Genomic DNA, 17,349 nt, shown 5'->3' with positions numbered 1-17,349 from the left:
GTGCACCTGAATAAAGCTGAAATTATTTTATTCCACCAAAGCTATAATTTAAGTTCACTCACTCATAAGTCTGTCCATGATGTCCTTCGGAGTGAGTCCTTCTTTCATCTCCGATAGCAGTTCGCCAATACATGACAGACTGGGTACAGACACATCACTCTCCCTATCTCCATGTACCATAGAGAACTGTTCCACCAGTGACTCCACATTCCACGGATCTTTCTCCACTTCTACTGTTGTGTCCTTGGTTGGAACTTGATCCACACAAAAAGTCAGCTTGTCTAATAACATAAATCTCCATTACTGTCATGTATTTGTGAAACTAACATGATACACTTCTTAAGTAAGTTTGAGGATATATACGAGGGGTATTAGAAAAATAAGGTTCCCTATGCCGCCAAGACAGAATGCGATATGTTGGGAGAAATCAGGCAACACTGTCTTACCCATCAGCTGTCCCTCTCTCTATCCATACCACTCACGCCTTGCTATGTCCAACAGTGCCACCCTAGCTACCTTCGAAGATGAAGTTCCCTATCGTTGTTACCGCCAGATGCAAAATTCGTGCTGTGATACGTTTTTTAAATGCAAAACAGATTTCACCTATTGAAATTCGTCATGGGGAAAACTGCATATCTGTTCAGTTTGAAATGATATCTGTATACGTTCGGAAATGATGTAGAGAATTCAGTGAAGGCCGCATGGAAATTCACGATGAAAACCGAAGTGGACGGCCTGTCATGACAACTGTCTTTTGGGACAGGAAGGGCATGCTTTTGATCGACTTTTTGTCTCATGGAACAACAGTAAACTCTGACAGATATTCCGACACATTAAGAAAACTGAGACGCGCGATCCGGAACCGCCCGAGAGGAAGATTGTCCAGTGATGTGAAGCTTCTCCATGAAACGCTCGACCTCATGTCTCATGTCAAACTCAAGAACTGCTGACAAATTTTTCCTGGACTATTGTGCCCCATCCCCCCTACAGCCCAGACCTAGCCCCAAGTGATTATCAATGAACTTAAACCAAAAACTTCCTCAGGTTATGATAAAGTCTCCTCTAGGCTATTAAAATTGTGTAAAGACGACCTTATAGAGCCTTTAGTTCATATTGCTAACAAATCATTCTCTACTGGAACCTTTCCATCAGCTTTGAAACTTTCAAAAGTATATCCAAAACACAAACAAGGATGTACAGCACAACCATCTAATTATAGACCGATATCCTTAATTCCAACCATATCAAAAGTTTTTGAAAAAATAGTTCTATCTCGTCTTTAAAAACACCTAACAAACAATCAACTTCTGACAAAATACCAACATGGTTTTATGCCTGGAAAATCCACAACCACTGCTTTGATTAGTCTGGTGGAATTCATCATTGACCAACAGGAAGAAGGAAATACAACTACTGCTACTCTGCTTGACTATAGTAAAGCTTTGATTGTCTTGACCACAAACATCTCCTTAAAAAGCTGTCATCACTAGGAATTCGGGGAACAACAAAAGAGTGGTTTAAAACCTATTTAACAGACCGAAAACAACTGGTGGAGATAAAACACTATAAACAATGGAAAACTAGAATTAGTAAGATCACATCCGAAGAAGATCACAAGAGGAGTCCCTCAAGGATCGGTTCTAGGCCCTGTTCTGTACATACTCTTTACAAACGACTTTCCTAAACTCCTTGAGCTCTATTGCAACTGTTTAATGTACGCAGATGATACAGTGTTATTACTTGGCAGAGAAAACACAGAACAACTAGAAATTGATTCCTTCACAGCCATAAATATGGCAATCCAATACTGCCACAATAATGACCTTGTCCTCAATGAAAAGAAAACAAAACAACTAGTACTAGGAAGAAACAGAGAAGTTGTCACACGAATACCAGAACTTGATGAAGTTAGCTCCACCAAATACCTTGGAGTTACAATTGATGAAGACTTATCGTGGACACAACACATCAACTTACTCTGCAAGAAACTTAGCACAGGACTGTATGTGCTGAGAAGAGTGAGAAGTATAAGTGACACCACAACTACCAAGACTGCATACTATGCACTCTTTGAGTCACACACATACGCTATGGAATAGCTGTATGGGGAGGAACAACTAACACTAACCTACAACGTGTCTTCCTAGAACAAAAAAGAGCAATCAGAATTCTAGGGAACCTTCAACCAAGAGAAACATGCAGAGACACTTTCAAGAGCCTGAATATCCTCACAGTCATAAGCATCTACATTCTAGAAGTTGTGACTTATATACACATCAAGGCGCCAGACGCGGCAAGAAATGGAGCACAGATCCACCACCATAACACCAGGCACGCAACCAACTACTGCCTTCCTGTGCATCATCTTAGTAGGACTGAGAAGAAACCCAGCTACACTGGCGCCAAAATGTGGAACTCTCTACCAGAAGACCTTAAGAAGACAGAAGTACAAAAGTTTCCACGCCGCCTGAAGAGTTGGCTTCAGGACCGACCCTTCTACAGCCTAGCAGAGTTCTATAACTGGAAACAACATTTCAACTAGCACTAACTTGAAATTATTTTACCACTTTGATAGAGCATTTTAACACAAACTTTGACATGTCCATTTTTAACTCCAACTTGTTTCATTTTGTATCATCAATGTTAACTTTAGATTTTTTCATTCTATTTCATATGTACATTTTTCTCTGTAGAAGTTTCATATGCAGCCAGATTGTATTCATTTAACACTGCTTTATTTTTAATGTTTAACAGTTTTAACATTTGTGTCAAGTAATAATCACTGATCATGTAACATTACATGTTTTTATAATATGTTAATTAATGTTCTACACTGTAATAGTTAGTAACTTTGTATTTGACGCCATTACTAATCTTAACGATTATGTAAATAAAGAAATTTTGAATCTTTGAATCTTGAATCACTTATTCCCAAAATTAAAGGAACACTTGGGTGGTCAACGCTTCAGTACCGATGATGAAGTCAAGGAAGAGGTTACTCGATTCCTCAAAAGATTGGTGGCAGAATTCTACAACATGGAGATAGAAAAGTTGGAGCATCGGCCACAAAAGTGTTTGGACAGAAACAGTGATTATGTGGAAAAATAGCTTAACTTTTAAGTTTTAAATTGATGTATAACACTAAGTAGAAATATAGAGCTGTCTATTTTAAAACATCATGGGAATCTTATTTTTCTAATACCCCTCGTCGTTACAGGTGTGTCAAATTTGTACAAAGTGTACAGTTAAATAATAATCAGATTAACGTTTTTAACAAACTGACTAACCTATTAAAATGCTACAATGCTGAATTATGTAGCATACCTTCCTCTAAACCTCCAAATGGATAAAAAGTATACATAGAAGAACATGATAAAGTTGTGAAGAAGTATAATTCAAGAATATTATAGCCATAATTTCGCATATTTATAACCAAAATTTGATTTAACAAAATATGTTGAGTTAGGCTTAAGCGAGGTGAGTAACATACAATACATTGTGTACTTCGAAAATTACTACAACCAAATAGCTTAATTTGTAAATTTAGCATTTACTGTCAAAACAAATATAGGGACCTATAGAGTGTTGTCTGTAAGTGCTGTAATTTAACACTTAGAAAAAGGCAATCATTTCTAAAAACATATAACACAAAATTATGGTTGATCTGTTCCTCAACCTTCAATATAATTTACATTTACCAAAGGTAAAAAATGAATAGGATAGATCCACGACTACCTTCTGGAGGAGGCAGGATTGGACGGGCCTTGGGCTTCTTCTGGGGACTGACCACTGGCAAACCGAAGGTGGGACGTTGCGCATCTTCAGCCTTCTCCAAACAGCCGAGTGGCCCACTCCCACTCCGCAGAAAACTGCTGATGGACAATTTCTCTCCCTGAGTTCTACGAACAACATATCACTATTTAAAAATTATTTAATAAATATTTTAACCTTTCCAGCGTTATTGACGCGGATCCGCGGAGGGCCACTACAAGCTCAAAACGTTATTGCCGTGGATCCGCGTTTTTGCATTCTTTATTTTCTTCTTACTGCTATGTTAGTTGAATATTTTGCTGCTAGATGGTTCTAGTAGTCATGCGACATACAGACAGGTTGCCCTGCCTCGAATTTTATTACAGTGGGAGTGGCAGTTGCTTCTAATTGGCCAAACACTGTCTAGCGGGCATGGCCCCACGCCTTTCACAAAGTCATTGACGGGAGCTCCTGTCAAGGCATCTAGTCAGTTAGTTAGTGAGAAGCATCCGGTACACGCACATGTATTTCGGTTATCGCTAATTTTCTGTTGTGTCCTATTCTTTTAAAAGTAAATTATTAATCTATATATATAAAAGAAAGTCGTGTTAGTTACACTATTTATAAGTCAAGAACGCCTGATCCGATTTGGCTGAAAATTGGTAGGGAGGTAGCTAAGAACTGGGATAAGAACATAGGATACTTTTTATCCCGTTCCCGATTCAGGATTCCGCCCCACTGGTCTCTAAAAGTTACAGAAATACCCGTAAGAAATGCATTGCAGCAAACATATGTTATTAAGTGAAAGAGCCTTTTCAAATTTAATCAGCTGTTCTTTGTAAACATGTATAATGCGACAAAAAAAAACATATGTTTATATCATTTAATTACTATTTTACATTTCTTTACACTTATAGTTTGAAAGCATAGAGTAAGCTTAAGAGAAACAGCAAATTTTGTTTCAACTGTTTCTGCAATCACTGTTAAACATAGACTTTACTCTATCCAGATAATACAATTCAAATTTTAATTTTTTACAATTGAGAGCAATTATCTCTGCATCTCCAAGTCAGATTACATTATTTGCTATCATCATTTCGACATGCTTTCCATCGAACCCATCTAACCTATGGCACAAATACAAGGATAATATGGCAGAAGATATTTTACATCAAATTCGTGTCAATTCAAGAAATCCCAATCTTGAAATGAATTAGGAGATACATAATAGGGCCTTGCTTTTGATTGAAGACATGTGCTATCTCATATGCAGTAGTTTATTAGTCAGGTTAGGAATGCCAGTGCCAAATTGTGAAATGAATGACGCATTTAATCGAGAATTGGAACGGAAACGTAAATATGATCACCAGGAATTAGATTTAGAAGTTCAAACGAATGTACCCCTGATGAATCCCTAACAAATGGAAGTTTATGATACATTAATGAAGGCAACTGATGATGGAAATGGTGGTTTCTATTTCCTGGATGCCCCTGGTGGAACTGGTAAGACATTCCTCATGTCAGTAATTTTAGCCACTGTTTCGTGCAAGATCCAACACTGCGGTTGCAGTTGCTTCTTCTGGAATAGCAGCCACATTACTAAAAGGATGTCGTACGACACATTCTGCATTAAAATTGCCGTTAAATCTGGAATATATTGAAAAACCAACATGCAATATGGCACTCCGCTATGGCCAAAGTTTTATCAGAATTGAAGATCATCATCTGGGACGAATGCACAATCGCGCATAAACGTGCATTGGAAGCACTCTACCGAACATTGCAAGATCTACGTAATGACTCGAGATGTTTTGGAGGCTCAATGATTTTACTGCCTGGCGATTTCCGCCAAACATTGCTAGTAATTCCCAGATCGACTGCTGCCGACGAGATAAACGCTTGCCCTCAAATCATCGAATCTATGTTAAGAAACTTCAGCTGACAACAAACATGAGAGTTGCATTGTTGAACGATACATCTGCTGAAGATTTCTCTGAGCAATTGCTGACTATCGGTAATCGTCGAGTACCTGTCGACGAATCGAGCGGATTGATTTCATTTCCTCCGAATTTCTATAACTTTGTCTCATCGAAAGACGAACTCATTAACAAAGTATTCCCAAACATCATTACTAACCTCAAAAATAATGAATGGTTGAGTGAGCGAGCAATTTTGGTAGCTAAGAATAAAGATGTAGATGACATAAACTACATAATTCAGAATGAGATCATTGGTACACTGCATTCTATCAAATCTATTGACTGTGTAGCAAATGAAGGTGATGCCACCAACTATCCAATTGAATTTTTAAACTCCTTGGATGTACCTGGCTTACCACAGCACAATTTACAACTAAAGTTTGGTTGTTGTAATCATGCTTAAAAACTTAAACCAGCCAAAACTGTGCAACGGAACACATTTGGTGGTAAGTAAATTGATGAACAATTTTATTTACGCCACAATACTCAAAGGAAAATTCAAAGGTGAGGAAGTTGTCATTCCGAGTATCCCGATGATCCCAACCGACATGCCATTTCAATTTAAAACGACTTCAATTTCTGATCCGTCTTGCATTCGCCATGACTGTAAATAAGTCACAAGGCCAATCGTTAAAAGTTTGTGGTCTTAATCTCGAACATCCATGTTTTTCCCATGGTCCATTATATGTGGCATGTTCACAGGTCGGAAGACCTTCCGCGTTATTTTTTTCGCGCCTAATAAAAAAAAAAACAAAAAATGGTTTATCACAAGGTGCTACAATAAATGGCAAATAAAGAAATCATTGAATAATTATATTTTTTTATTTACAATTATCCTAATTTAAAAAGTACAAAATGTGATCATGTGATATTGCCTTTAAGGCGGAACAAAGTTCGCTGGGTCAGCTAGTATTATATACAGCAGTGTCCAGTGTTTATTATTTTTTTTTTTTTTTTACAATTATTCGTGTGAATAGCGAATTCAGACTTTTCGGAATTTGAAGATTTGGTAATTCTGAGCAATTACTTGGTCAACCCCAAACTTTTTCATATTTTACTATGGTCATAAGGATGTTCTCAGAAAGCAAGAAACACAATTCAAACCCCGCAAGGGCGTCCTACAGGTTGCCGAGCGATAAGAAGGTTCAAAGTCCACGCGATAACAGTGGCTTGCAGGAGACACACGGAATGCCAGTTGTGACAGCCCGCCACCAAATAAACACTCTTTGTCTACATTTGTATCTTTCTAATTTTATTAGTTTTTAATATAGTATATGTTTATCTGTAAAACTCTGTTTCATTCCCCTATTTACTGAATAAATGATAAAAAAATAGTGACAACTACACTGCTATTATACGATATTCTCAAAAGTTAAAAATTAGCCTAGGAAATCCAAAAAGGGCTAAACAAATTTTATTTACTGTTAAATAACTCTATTTTGACATACAGAAACAAAAATAAATTTAACTTTACACATTGGAAATTAAAAAAAATTGTAACTTAATCAAGGATCAGGTCCAATTTTTCATGACTCTTAAAGGGTTAATATACATTAAAATTACATTATTTGAGCGATAAATAGAGATAGGGTTGGAAATACATAGCAATTCAGTTTTTCCACAAAAGTTGATCATCATGTGAAAATATTTATATAATTTTTATGCAGCTTGGTCCTAAACCAACTATTTACTTGTTTTTTTTTTTCAAATAAATATTTTTCTCTTTTTCAAATCTGAATCATTCATATTGTGCACTAGAGTAAATTTATGACAAAAAGCATGAGAGGAGAGGATACACTGAAAATTCCAATGGAGGACATACATAACGTGTAGAATACACAACAAGTGCCAGTAGAAAGGATTATCTGGGCTTTTACCAATTTTCAAAATCAATATATTAGGAATATTTTACTCTCCAACCTCTATCATTTGGAATCTATATCACACAAACTTAATCTACAAAAATACGGACAAATTTACTAAGAGTTGTACCTTATGGAGATATCACCATCACCATAGATGCCTGATAGAGAGCGGATACTGTCACGTCCCAACTCTCCACGCCATGCAGCCTCGTCCTTGCGCAGTCTGGTCTCCGCATCCTCCCCCGTGTCAAACATATCACTTGCTATGCTCACCTTGCTCATATCACCCCACGGATTAGAGGTAGAGGATACACTCAACCTGGAACTGTGTTTTACAACTCTATCACACAGCATCCCAGTAGTAAAATAAAAAAAAAACGAAAAAAGAAAGAAAAAGCTACGAAAAAGAAGTAAATTAAAAAACATTAAATCAATTATATTAAACTAAACAAAATCCAAAACACGTATTCATAACAAAATGGAAAATGGCCCCACATGGGCTAGAACGGCTAATGCAACAACAGTACTAAAGTAACAATTAGTCACGTTAATGTGTACATTGCTTTTTATTATTTTATTTAGTACAATATTAATTTGCTACTGATGTCCTTTGTAATATTAGTGTCACTATCGAGAACTGATCAGCTGCCTATCCACTTTGTCTTAATAAAGATAACCCAGACTCCCCCAGAATTTATTTTAAAACCTACCCAACAGAACGTTGACTATGTTAATGTCTTAGGAGTCATTCTTAAAAGTAACATCAAATGGGATAGACACGTTGAAATGTTATGCAATAAAGTGTCTAAGAGTATTTTAATATTAATTAGGCTAAGATATATTGTAACTACAGACATCCTCATTACTGCCATTTATGCCTACCTTCATAGTTGCTTATCTTATGGAATTATTATATGGGGCAATGAGTGTAACACACAAAAAATTGTTAATTTTACAAAAACATACAACCACGATTTTAGCTAATGTAAACATAAGGACTCACTGTAAACCTTTTTTTAAGAAGTATGGCATTCTTACATTACCTGCAATGTATATTTTAGATTCTCTATTTTATACACAAAGAAATGTACATGCAATACCAACAAATAGATTTGTTTATAACCAAATGACTAGAAACTCTAATTCTCTTGGAATATCAATGTAGTTTTAAAACCACTGTGAATTGTTTCTCTGAAACAGGTATTAAACTCTATAACTCTCTTCCTTCTCATCTTAAATCTCTTGAAAATAACTGTTTTAAGAAAAACGTTAAAAATTATTGATAAATATCAGCCCATATGACATCAATATTTATTTTGCTGTAATTGGAATTACACTTGTGTTAGGCCTAGGCAATGTATATCATAGATGTTTGTTTATGCTGAATTTGTTTCTGACACTGCTATAAATTGTGAAGATGTTCTGGCAATAAAGAATTTGAATCTTCATTGTATTTTCCATCAAAATCACAGGATCTCAAGCGATACAGTTCTTTGTTTTTTGGCCATACATAATGCAAAGTTTCCAATCTTAAATTGTCACCAGAAATATTAGTAGAAATATTGATGGTATGGCAGAAGTGATGTATACCAGCCTATTTTAATGTTTAAGATTCTGCTAAATGCCATCACAAAGGCGTTAGCAGTTTTTTAATACACTGAACCACGAACCGTTTGAAAAGTCAAATGAGCACTTTTTATTCTTCAGTAAATCGATACATTGGTTAGATGCTATTCCCTGACTCTTTCTTGGACTTCCACCCATATGCCTACTAAACTATCCTAAAGATGATACACTAAAAGTATTAAATATATGCACCATCTACAAACAACTAATCATCTACAATTTACAAAAAGTAATTTGTCCACACATGAATTACAAAAGGACACCCACGATTATAATACAAGGAATAATACATCTATTGATACACCTTTTTGTAGACTGTCAAAATCTCAAAAAAGTTATAAGGTACTAGGTATGAAAATGTTCAACAAACTCCCTTCAAAAATTGCAGAACTACCTATAGCTTTGTTCAACAATAAGTTGTATGGCTTTTAGTTCATTTACTATTTTATTCTATTCAGGAATTCTTTCAATCCAAAGAACTGTCTATGTGATATTTTGTAAGATGTTTGTTATGTTAGATTAAGTTATAGATTGACCTTTTGCTGTAGTTACCACAGTTGGTCTAAATTATTTTGTCTGTCTTTTAGAGTTTTTTTTTTTAGATTTTCCGAATTGTATTGCATGCCAACTTTGTTCTAAGTTATTAATTTAATATAAAATAGTGAATTTGATTTTGTCTATTGCTTGAATGTAAATCTTAATAACAATAACATTCTTATTTATTTATTTACATACTATCCCCACTTCATAGCATCACATAGCACTTATTAATTCAATACAAGAGCAATGTCATCATTAAGTGTGTTTCTGAACCTTTCTAAAACATTTGACTATGCTGACCACAAAACACTGCTTGACAAATTAGAATATCACGGCATCTGAAGAGCGGCCGCTTTTAGTGATTAGTTCATATTTAAACCATAGAAGAGAGGTCATCCATCAATATTCAGTCCAACTCTTTTCCTGATATATATGTCAATGTAATTGAATCATCAATACTGAATAAAGAACTAGAGCAGTATGCTTATGACAAGACTCATGTTTTAGAAGAAGCTCAAAACAAAATTTGGAATTACAGGCCTTTGTTGGCCTTAACAATTCTGTCCAACATTTCAATAGCCTCAACCTTCAAATAAACTCATCAAAATCAAATGTCCTAAACTTTTCAATGCGCTCTATAGACACTGAAAGTGGTCCTGCAGTTATGGTCGCAGAGACATTATTGTAGGAAGTATATTCTTAAAGTTCCTTGGAACGCACCTTGATAAAGGGTGACATGGAAAAAACACTTAGATCATGTTTGTGCCAAATTATCCTCAGGAGTTTGTCTTAATATATTTAGCAAAACGCTGCCCAAGTCAGGACTTGATTACAACATACTACGGCTTAATTTATCCCCACCTTTCATATAGAATCGTACTGTGGGAAGCCTGTGGAAAAAAAGTTTTATGATAGTTTTCAAATTACAAAAAAATCAATTCACATTATCGCCAATTTGAACTTCAGAGAGTTGTCCAAGACAGCATTAAAAAATTTGCAACTGTTGACTTTGCCATGTCTCTACATCTTAGAAACAACTTTAAATTGTTTGTCTAAATGTGCCTTAATCAGAGGACGAGACATACATGAATACTGAGACAAGAGGCAGAGAGAACTACTGTTCGGGAATGCACAGAATGGTGGTTTATGAACATTTACCTTCACAGACAGGTGTTCATTTTATAAACAGATTACCAAACTCAATTAAAAAATGCCCAAAGTGTTAAAAAATCATAACAAACTCTGTCTAGTGTCAAACGCTTTTTACATTTTTGGTAAGTTTATGGCATTTAACTGGGAGTCCACATGATGAGGAAACTGACTCCAGCACTGGAAAGTGGGTGTAATTGGTATAGAATTAATGGAGAATGAAGTTGGAAAGTGGCCTTGATGTTTAATGAATAAAAACATTTTAGATTTAATAATTCAGTATATTATTTGTGCAAAGTATATTATTGACTGCAATGAAACTATCTGGTTTCATTTTATTTTATTCTCATTACTGGGACTAATTGCCACTCCATCCCACATCATACACATTAGTGCAGCCATTTTAAAAGTCTTGACACATTGCTAAACCTATAATTTACTCATTACTGTAAAGCCCATACAATAGGTTTGACACCAGAAGGATTTTGCACCTGCAGATTCTATTGCAGTGAGAAATCAAATAACAGTGCACACTTCCAATAGATCAAAAAAAACAATAGCAGCATTTCCAGAAAATGGCCAGTATATGGTGCTGCATGTACTGTATAGTACTTCATTCAGACCTGCAAATATTTATTTAAGTCCTTACTATAGGAATGTACTCTATAAGACCAAAACAAATTTAAAACCTTCCATTTGTTCGTTTATTGATTTAAATAATTCCATTAAAAACTACTTTGAATGTTTTTATAACAAATTCTTTTCTTAAAAATTATAGAAATGAGACAGAATCTCTCAAATCCACTGACTTAAGCCAAGACATAATTGGAGTGGTTTGAGAATCCTTTTCTAGAGAAATGAAACAACTAATATATCAACTTTAAAAACTGAATAAACAAACTTCACATGATCTGAAAAACAAAACATAGTGTCTGAAATTTTACAGTGGATTCCATGTTTTTGAAAAACATCTCATGAATTAAAGTCCTCCTTAGAGAAAAAAAATTAAAATTATAGATGGATCAACAGAAAACAGGAACTGTAAATAAAGTATATCATATACAAAATCAGTACTTTATTTATTTAGTATGAACTGGGATTCTAACTAAGATTACAATTGGATGGTCTGATGCCAAACTGAACCAACTCCAATTTCAATGTTTTTTCCGGTATTGTCATTTCTTACTTTATAAAATACAATACATTCACATGCCAGAGAGAACCATATTAAACAGCTGAGTTTGTGAGGGAAATTTTATTTTTCTGTTTTACCATACGGGGAATTTTGATTTTGTTTGTGTGGCAGACTGAACTAACTCCTGAAAAACATGGCTGACGCATTAGAGTTGGTTCATGGTGCATCCTCTTCTTTAATAAATAGTGAGTTTAAACTCCAGTTTATCCGACTTATTTTGAAGATTCTGGCGACGAGTACATCCCACCTCAAACATGCTGAAGATAGTAGTGAAGGTAATATTTCACATTTACTAATTATCTAAGGTCATTTCAATTATATGCAATAGGTTAGTGTACATTAGCATTTCATCTTATGCCAAAGTGAACTAACTATTCCCTCCATAATATCAGCTGTTGTGGTTGTGTTTTTTGTAACATATTAATGTTGTAGCCTTTCAATAGTGTTGTTAACAGATATCTGCAATGCACGATATACTATCTGTTGTCATAACTGGGATTTTGGAGTTAGTTCACTCTGGCATACAGTGTTCAGATATTTAAATGATGTTAGTTCATTCTGGCAGACGAGATTGTAAAAATGCTGATTGTTTGTTTGCCCCTGGATTTTTATAAAGCTTATAGACAATGATAATAGATTAATTAATTCATTTTTTAATAAAACAAACCTTATTTTGTTTTTTGTGTGTGGTATATATTGGTACATTATTACTACAGTAATCCTTTTACCACCATACTTTAATAAAATAGGACTATTTTATATTGTTGGCTTTGTACATGCTTTATATTGGCATTAATGTTGCAGATGATGTCCCATGTGGTTCTAAGCAAAAAAGGAAGAAGAAGAAGAAGAAGGATGGAAAAGATGTTGGGGCAGATGGATCAGAAATGAGACAGGAAAACACTCGTAGCAACAGAAGAAAAACCCACCCGAGAAGAAGAGAAGAAAGAGAAACTACGGAGATCCAGCTAAGTGGAAAAAAAAATATTAGAAAGATAAATCGAAACTCAGGAAAAGCTTATGAGAGTACTAGTTGGTAATCCTGTTGCAAGTAAAATATTTGAAACCGTTTGACTGTAAATGTAGAATGAAATGCGCTGAAAAAGTTAATATTGATGAAAGGAAAAAGTTTTTTGATCTCTTTTGGAATTCAGGGTCATTTGATACACAGACTGCTATTATTGGTAGGTCTGTTAAAGTTCGAAATGCTTTTGAAAAAAAGGGTTCTGATGATTCAAAGAGAGAATTCTCTCGTTACTATTATTTGCCATGTCAAAATATTGATGTCAGGATTTGTAAAAGTATGTTTATAAAAACACTTAAAATAGATAGCGCGAAGATTCATCGCTCACTGATGAAAGTTAGTCGTGGTGAGGTTGTAGACAAAAGAGGTAAACATACGCCTCATAACAAACTATCAGGATGAACGAATTAACTCTGTTAAAAATCATATATCATCTTTTCCTGCCTACACTAGCCATTACAGTCGCAAAGATAATCCAAACAAAAAGTATTTAGGGGCTGAATTAAATTTAAGTCTAATGTATAGGTTATATGCCCAAAAAATGGAAGCTGATAATGTTAAAGATCAGACTGTGTCTCAGTCAATGTATGAAAAAAATCTTTTACAAAGACTTCAATTTAGGTTTTAAGACACCTCATAAGGACACCTGTAAAGTGTGCGATTCATATAATGTCCAGAAGAAAGCGATTGAGAGTGAACTAGACTCTGCAGAAAAAAAATTGAAACTCAATCAAGTGTTGGCCAATACTGAGCTTCACCATAGAAAAGTAAATGCAGCAAGAGATGAAATGAAGCGGGACATGCAATTTGCTAAAAAACGGCGAATGCACCGTTTTAACTTTTGATTTACAGAAGACATTCTCATTGCCAAAGGTTCCTACAGGAATAGCATATTATAAGAGGCAATTGTCCGTTTATAATTTAGGCGTTCATGACTGTGCCTCGTCAAAAGGAACAATGCACCTTTGGAATGAATGTCAAGGAGGAAGGGGACCAGATGAAATTGGATCCTGCCTTTTGAAATACATTTCTGACCATCCTACAAAAGAAAAGATTGTGTTGTGGTGCGACTCATGTGGTGGCCAGAATAGGAATTTCAAAATGGTATCCCTACTCATGCGACTAGTGCAAAACCCTTTAAACAACATTAAAGAAATTGAGCAAAAATTTCCCATACCAGGCCACAGTTTTTTGCCAAACGACACGGATTTTGGTCACATAGAAAAAAGCATGAGAAGACACGAATACATTTATGTCCCACAACAGCTTGCTGAAATAATAAAGGGATGTAGGTCAAAGAAGCAAGCATTTGAAGTCATTACTATAAAGGAAACAGATTTTGATAAACTACTGATCAAGTTTGCGCAGCTCTTACAAACAGAAAAGAGTGTGACGGAGAGAAAAGTTGAATGGTTTAAAGATCAGAAGTTTATGTGTAAGACAAAGTCATCCTTATGTCATGTATTATAAGTACACACACAATAGTGATGTTGAGTACCACTCAATCAGTCTCAGTAAAACGGCTCCAAAAAAAGAAATCAAAAACCCTTGAAACCAAGAGGTCTGAACCCAGTAAGACTCAAGTTCCTCTTCACCATCTTCCTTTAGTCACAAAGAATCCTAACGGCAAACCTCTTTCTTCTGAAAAAAAGGCTGACTTAAAATCAATGTTAGAACTTGTGCCACCGATTCACCATGGATTTTATGAAGACTTGTTCCAGAAACAGGAAATAACTACCAGTGAAATCAACGATGAAGAATTGGTTGATAATCTATAAGTTTTATTAAATTTGACCTGTTTTTAATTTTGTAATACTGTGTTTGTTTGGTCTTCTCACTTTTTAAATAATAAAATCAGAATGAAAAAATCAGTAATGAACTTATTATTCCTCCCTAATTTAGAAGTAAAATCCACCTTAGAACATTTTAGATACAATTCAGTAATTTTAAAGATGAAAGAAAAATATTTTAAGTAACTTATTTTACATATAAATATTGGTTCACTGAAGCACCCAGGGTGCAATGGTAAGTTTCATGAACCAGACTGAACCATGTCAGTACAAAAAAATTTTGAAAAAATATTTTCATCCCTTGCTGAGTTTTATATTAATTTTTTTCAGTAATTATGAAGATACAATTAGTGTAACTTTTCAGATTATCACAAAACAACAATATGTTTTTCAATTTCAAAGTGCTATTTAGCATCAAACATTGAAAATCTATTATTGTTCGTACTGAAAAATTAAAAAATATGGAGTTGGTTCACTTTGGTATCAGACCATCCAATTAAAAGTAACCATTGCAGGCTACCCATTGACATTAACAATTTTTTATTAATGACATTATTAAAGTAAAATAATGAAAATAATCTTACCTCTTTGTTAGTTTGGAGGTGAAAGAGTCTCTTGAGGACAAAGAATTTCTTTCGCTTAAAGGTAATTTTCTTCGTAAACGAAAAGTTTTCTTTGTCTGGAACTTCCGATCCACCTGATAATATTTCAAAATCATTCAATAGGGAAGCGAAATAACTTTGAATATAGTTGGTAATTTTCTTAACAGAATTCATGTTAAAGGTTATACAAGCCTAATTATAGTAACAGTACTAGTACAAAGAAAAAATACACAATGCTTGTATGATCTTCAAGTAATAAAATTATTTAAAGTATAGAATTTAAAATTTTTATTTTATTATAGTTGTAATAGAGGTAACCATGATTTATAATGCAAAAATCCACTGGACAATGCATTCTTATTTAACTATCACTTATGAGGCATCATAAATTGGTGATATGGTTGACGTACTAATTGATACTGGTTTTAAAACAATATCTAAAAACAACGCAGAAGGCTGCCATACAGTTTTATTACAACTCAACCACCATGGGATCTCGAAATGTGATTTAATCAAGACCCTGCGTCACCTATAGGTGACAACTTTTTTTTTTAAATCTGCATTATCGACAGAGTGAGCTCAGTGCTACTACCATATTTACTTTGTTTCCTACTAAATTGCACCACATGCTGGAACATCTACCATTGTTATCCTGCTGCTTGCTTAGTGCCCATGACTTCACAAAAATGAGCCATGACAGACTTTGCAGACTTCCTATGTTTTCTGAAGGTAATTATTTTGTACAATAATAAATAATTGTATTTAGACCTTTAGACAAATTTAGAGTCCTGTCCAATAGTTCTACATTCACACCAAATCAGTGTTTTCAGTTTATTTCGTTTTCTTACCTAACCTTAGCCATGTTTTAATGTTTTGTCACCTATAGGTGACAATGGGACTCTCCAGTTTGCGGAATATAACATTGCTAAAAATTTACAATTTTGCAAAATTCTTGATTTATTTTTTCTGTAATTAATTTCAGTTTTTAATAATAAATAAACATTTTTACCAACAAATATATGGTTAAAATAGCAGATGTTGGTATTTGTTTAGCTCAAACCTTATTTAAACAGTTGTATAAAAATCTCATAACTTAGACAACAAATCTAACAAATCTGTGTTTTTTTCAGATCTATTTGATAAACTACGTCAATGAAATTTTGGATGGGGATCTGTCTGAGGTTGATGGATTCTCAGATGATGAGGATGCAGATCCGACATTTGCTCCAATTGCTGTGTTAGAAACGACATCCTGAAGATGACCAGTCCTCAGAAGAGGAAGTGGGACAATGCAGTTCAACAACCTGCACACCAGTCCACCTCCTGAACCACAACCTGCACCCTCGAGTTGTTATACATGGAATATGAGCAACGTATTTTCACCTCTACCCAGCTGCTCCTGAAATTGATGAATCATTCAATCTTCAAAGATTGTCTCCCCTTGACACATTCTACAGGTATGTACCACAATCTTTGTTTAATGACATGGCTCTGGCAACATCCCAACAAATACTTTCAACTACTGCAAAGAATGTAGTTTGTTCACTTCTGCAATGCTAAAACAATTCTTTGGAGCCAACATCATTATGTCTCACATGAAGTATCCTAGAATCAGAATGTAATTGGGCACGCAAAACCAGAGTAGCACAAGTTGCAGATGCAATGACGAGAACTATGTTTTTCCTCATTCGTAACAATGTCAATGTCACTGAGGAGGAAAAATCCTCAAACAAGTTTTGGAAAGTTGCTCCTATGATAAATTTCGTAAGACACGCTTGCCCTTCAAAATCCTAGGAGCCAACATGTATCGATAGATGAGCAGATGATAC

General features: G+C 34.7%; 1 protein-coding gene across 1 annotated transcript in view; it reads right to left on the bottom strand.

Moving 5' to 3' along the window:
- LOC124372671 overlaps window positions 1-15,586 on the bottom strand; it is a gene marked incomplete at its 3' end in the record, with an annotated part of 56,753 nt that extends 41,167 nt beyond the window's left edge. The window contains exons 1-4 of the mRNA XM_046831081.1: window positions 15,503-15,586; window positions 7,722-7,919; window positions 3,736-3,899; window positions 63-281 (exon numbers count right to left, since the gene is read on the bottom strand). Coding sequence (XP_046687037.1) covers window positions 63-281; window positions 3,736-3,899; window positions 7,722-7,876 — 538 coding nt within the window. The remainder of the gene's footprint in view (window positions 1-62; window positions 282-3,735; window positions 3,900-7,721; window positions 7,920-15,502) is intronic.
- Between the last annotated feature and the right edge of the window lie 1,763 nt (window positions 15,587-17,349).

The sequence above is a fragment of the Homalodisca vitripennis genome, unplaced genomic scaffold, assembly GCF_021130785.1.
Source record: "Homalodisca vitripennis isolate AUS2020 unplaced genomic scaffold, UT_GWSS_2.1 ScUCBcl_3775;HRSCAF=9518, whole genome shotgun sequence".
NCBI lineage: Eukaryota > Metazoa > Arthropoda > Insecta > Hemiptera > Cicadellidae > Homalodisca > Homalodisca vitripennis.
This window is presented reverse-complemented; position numbering and strand designations above follow the sequence as displayed.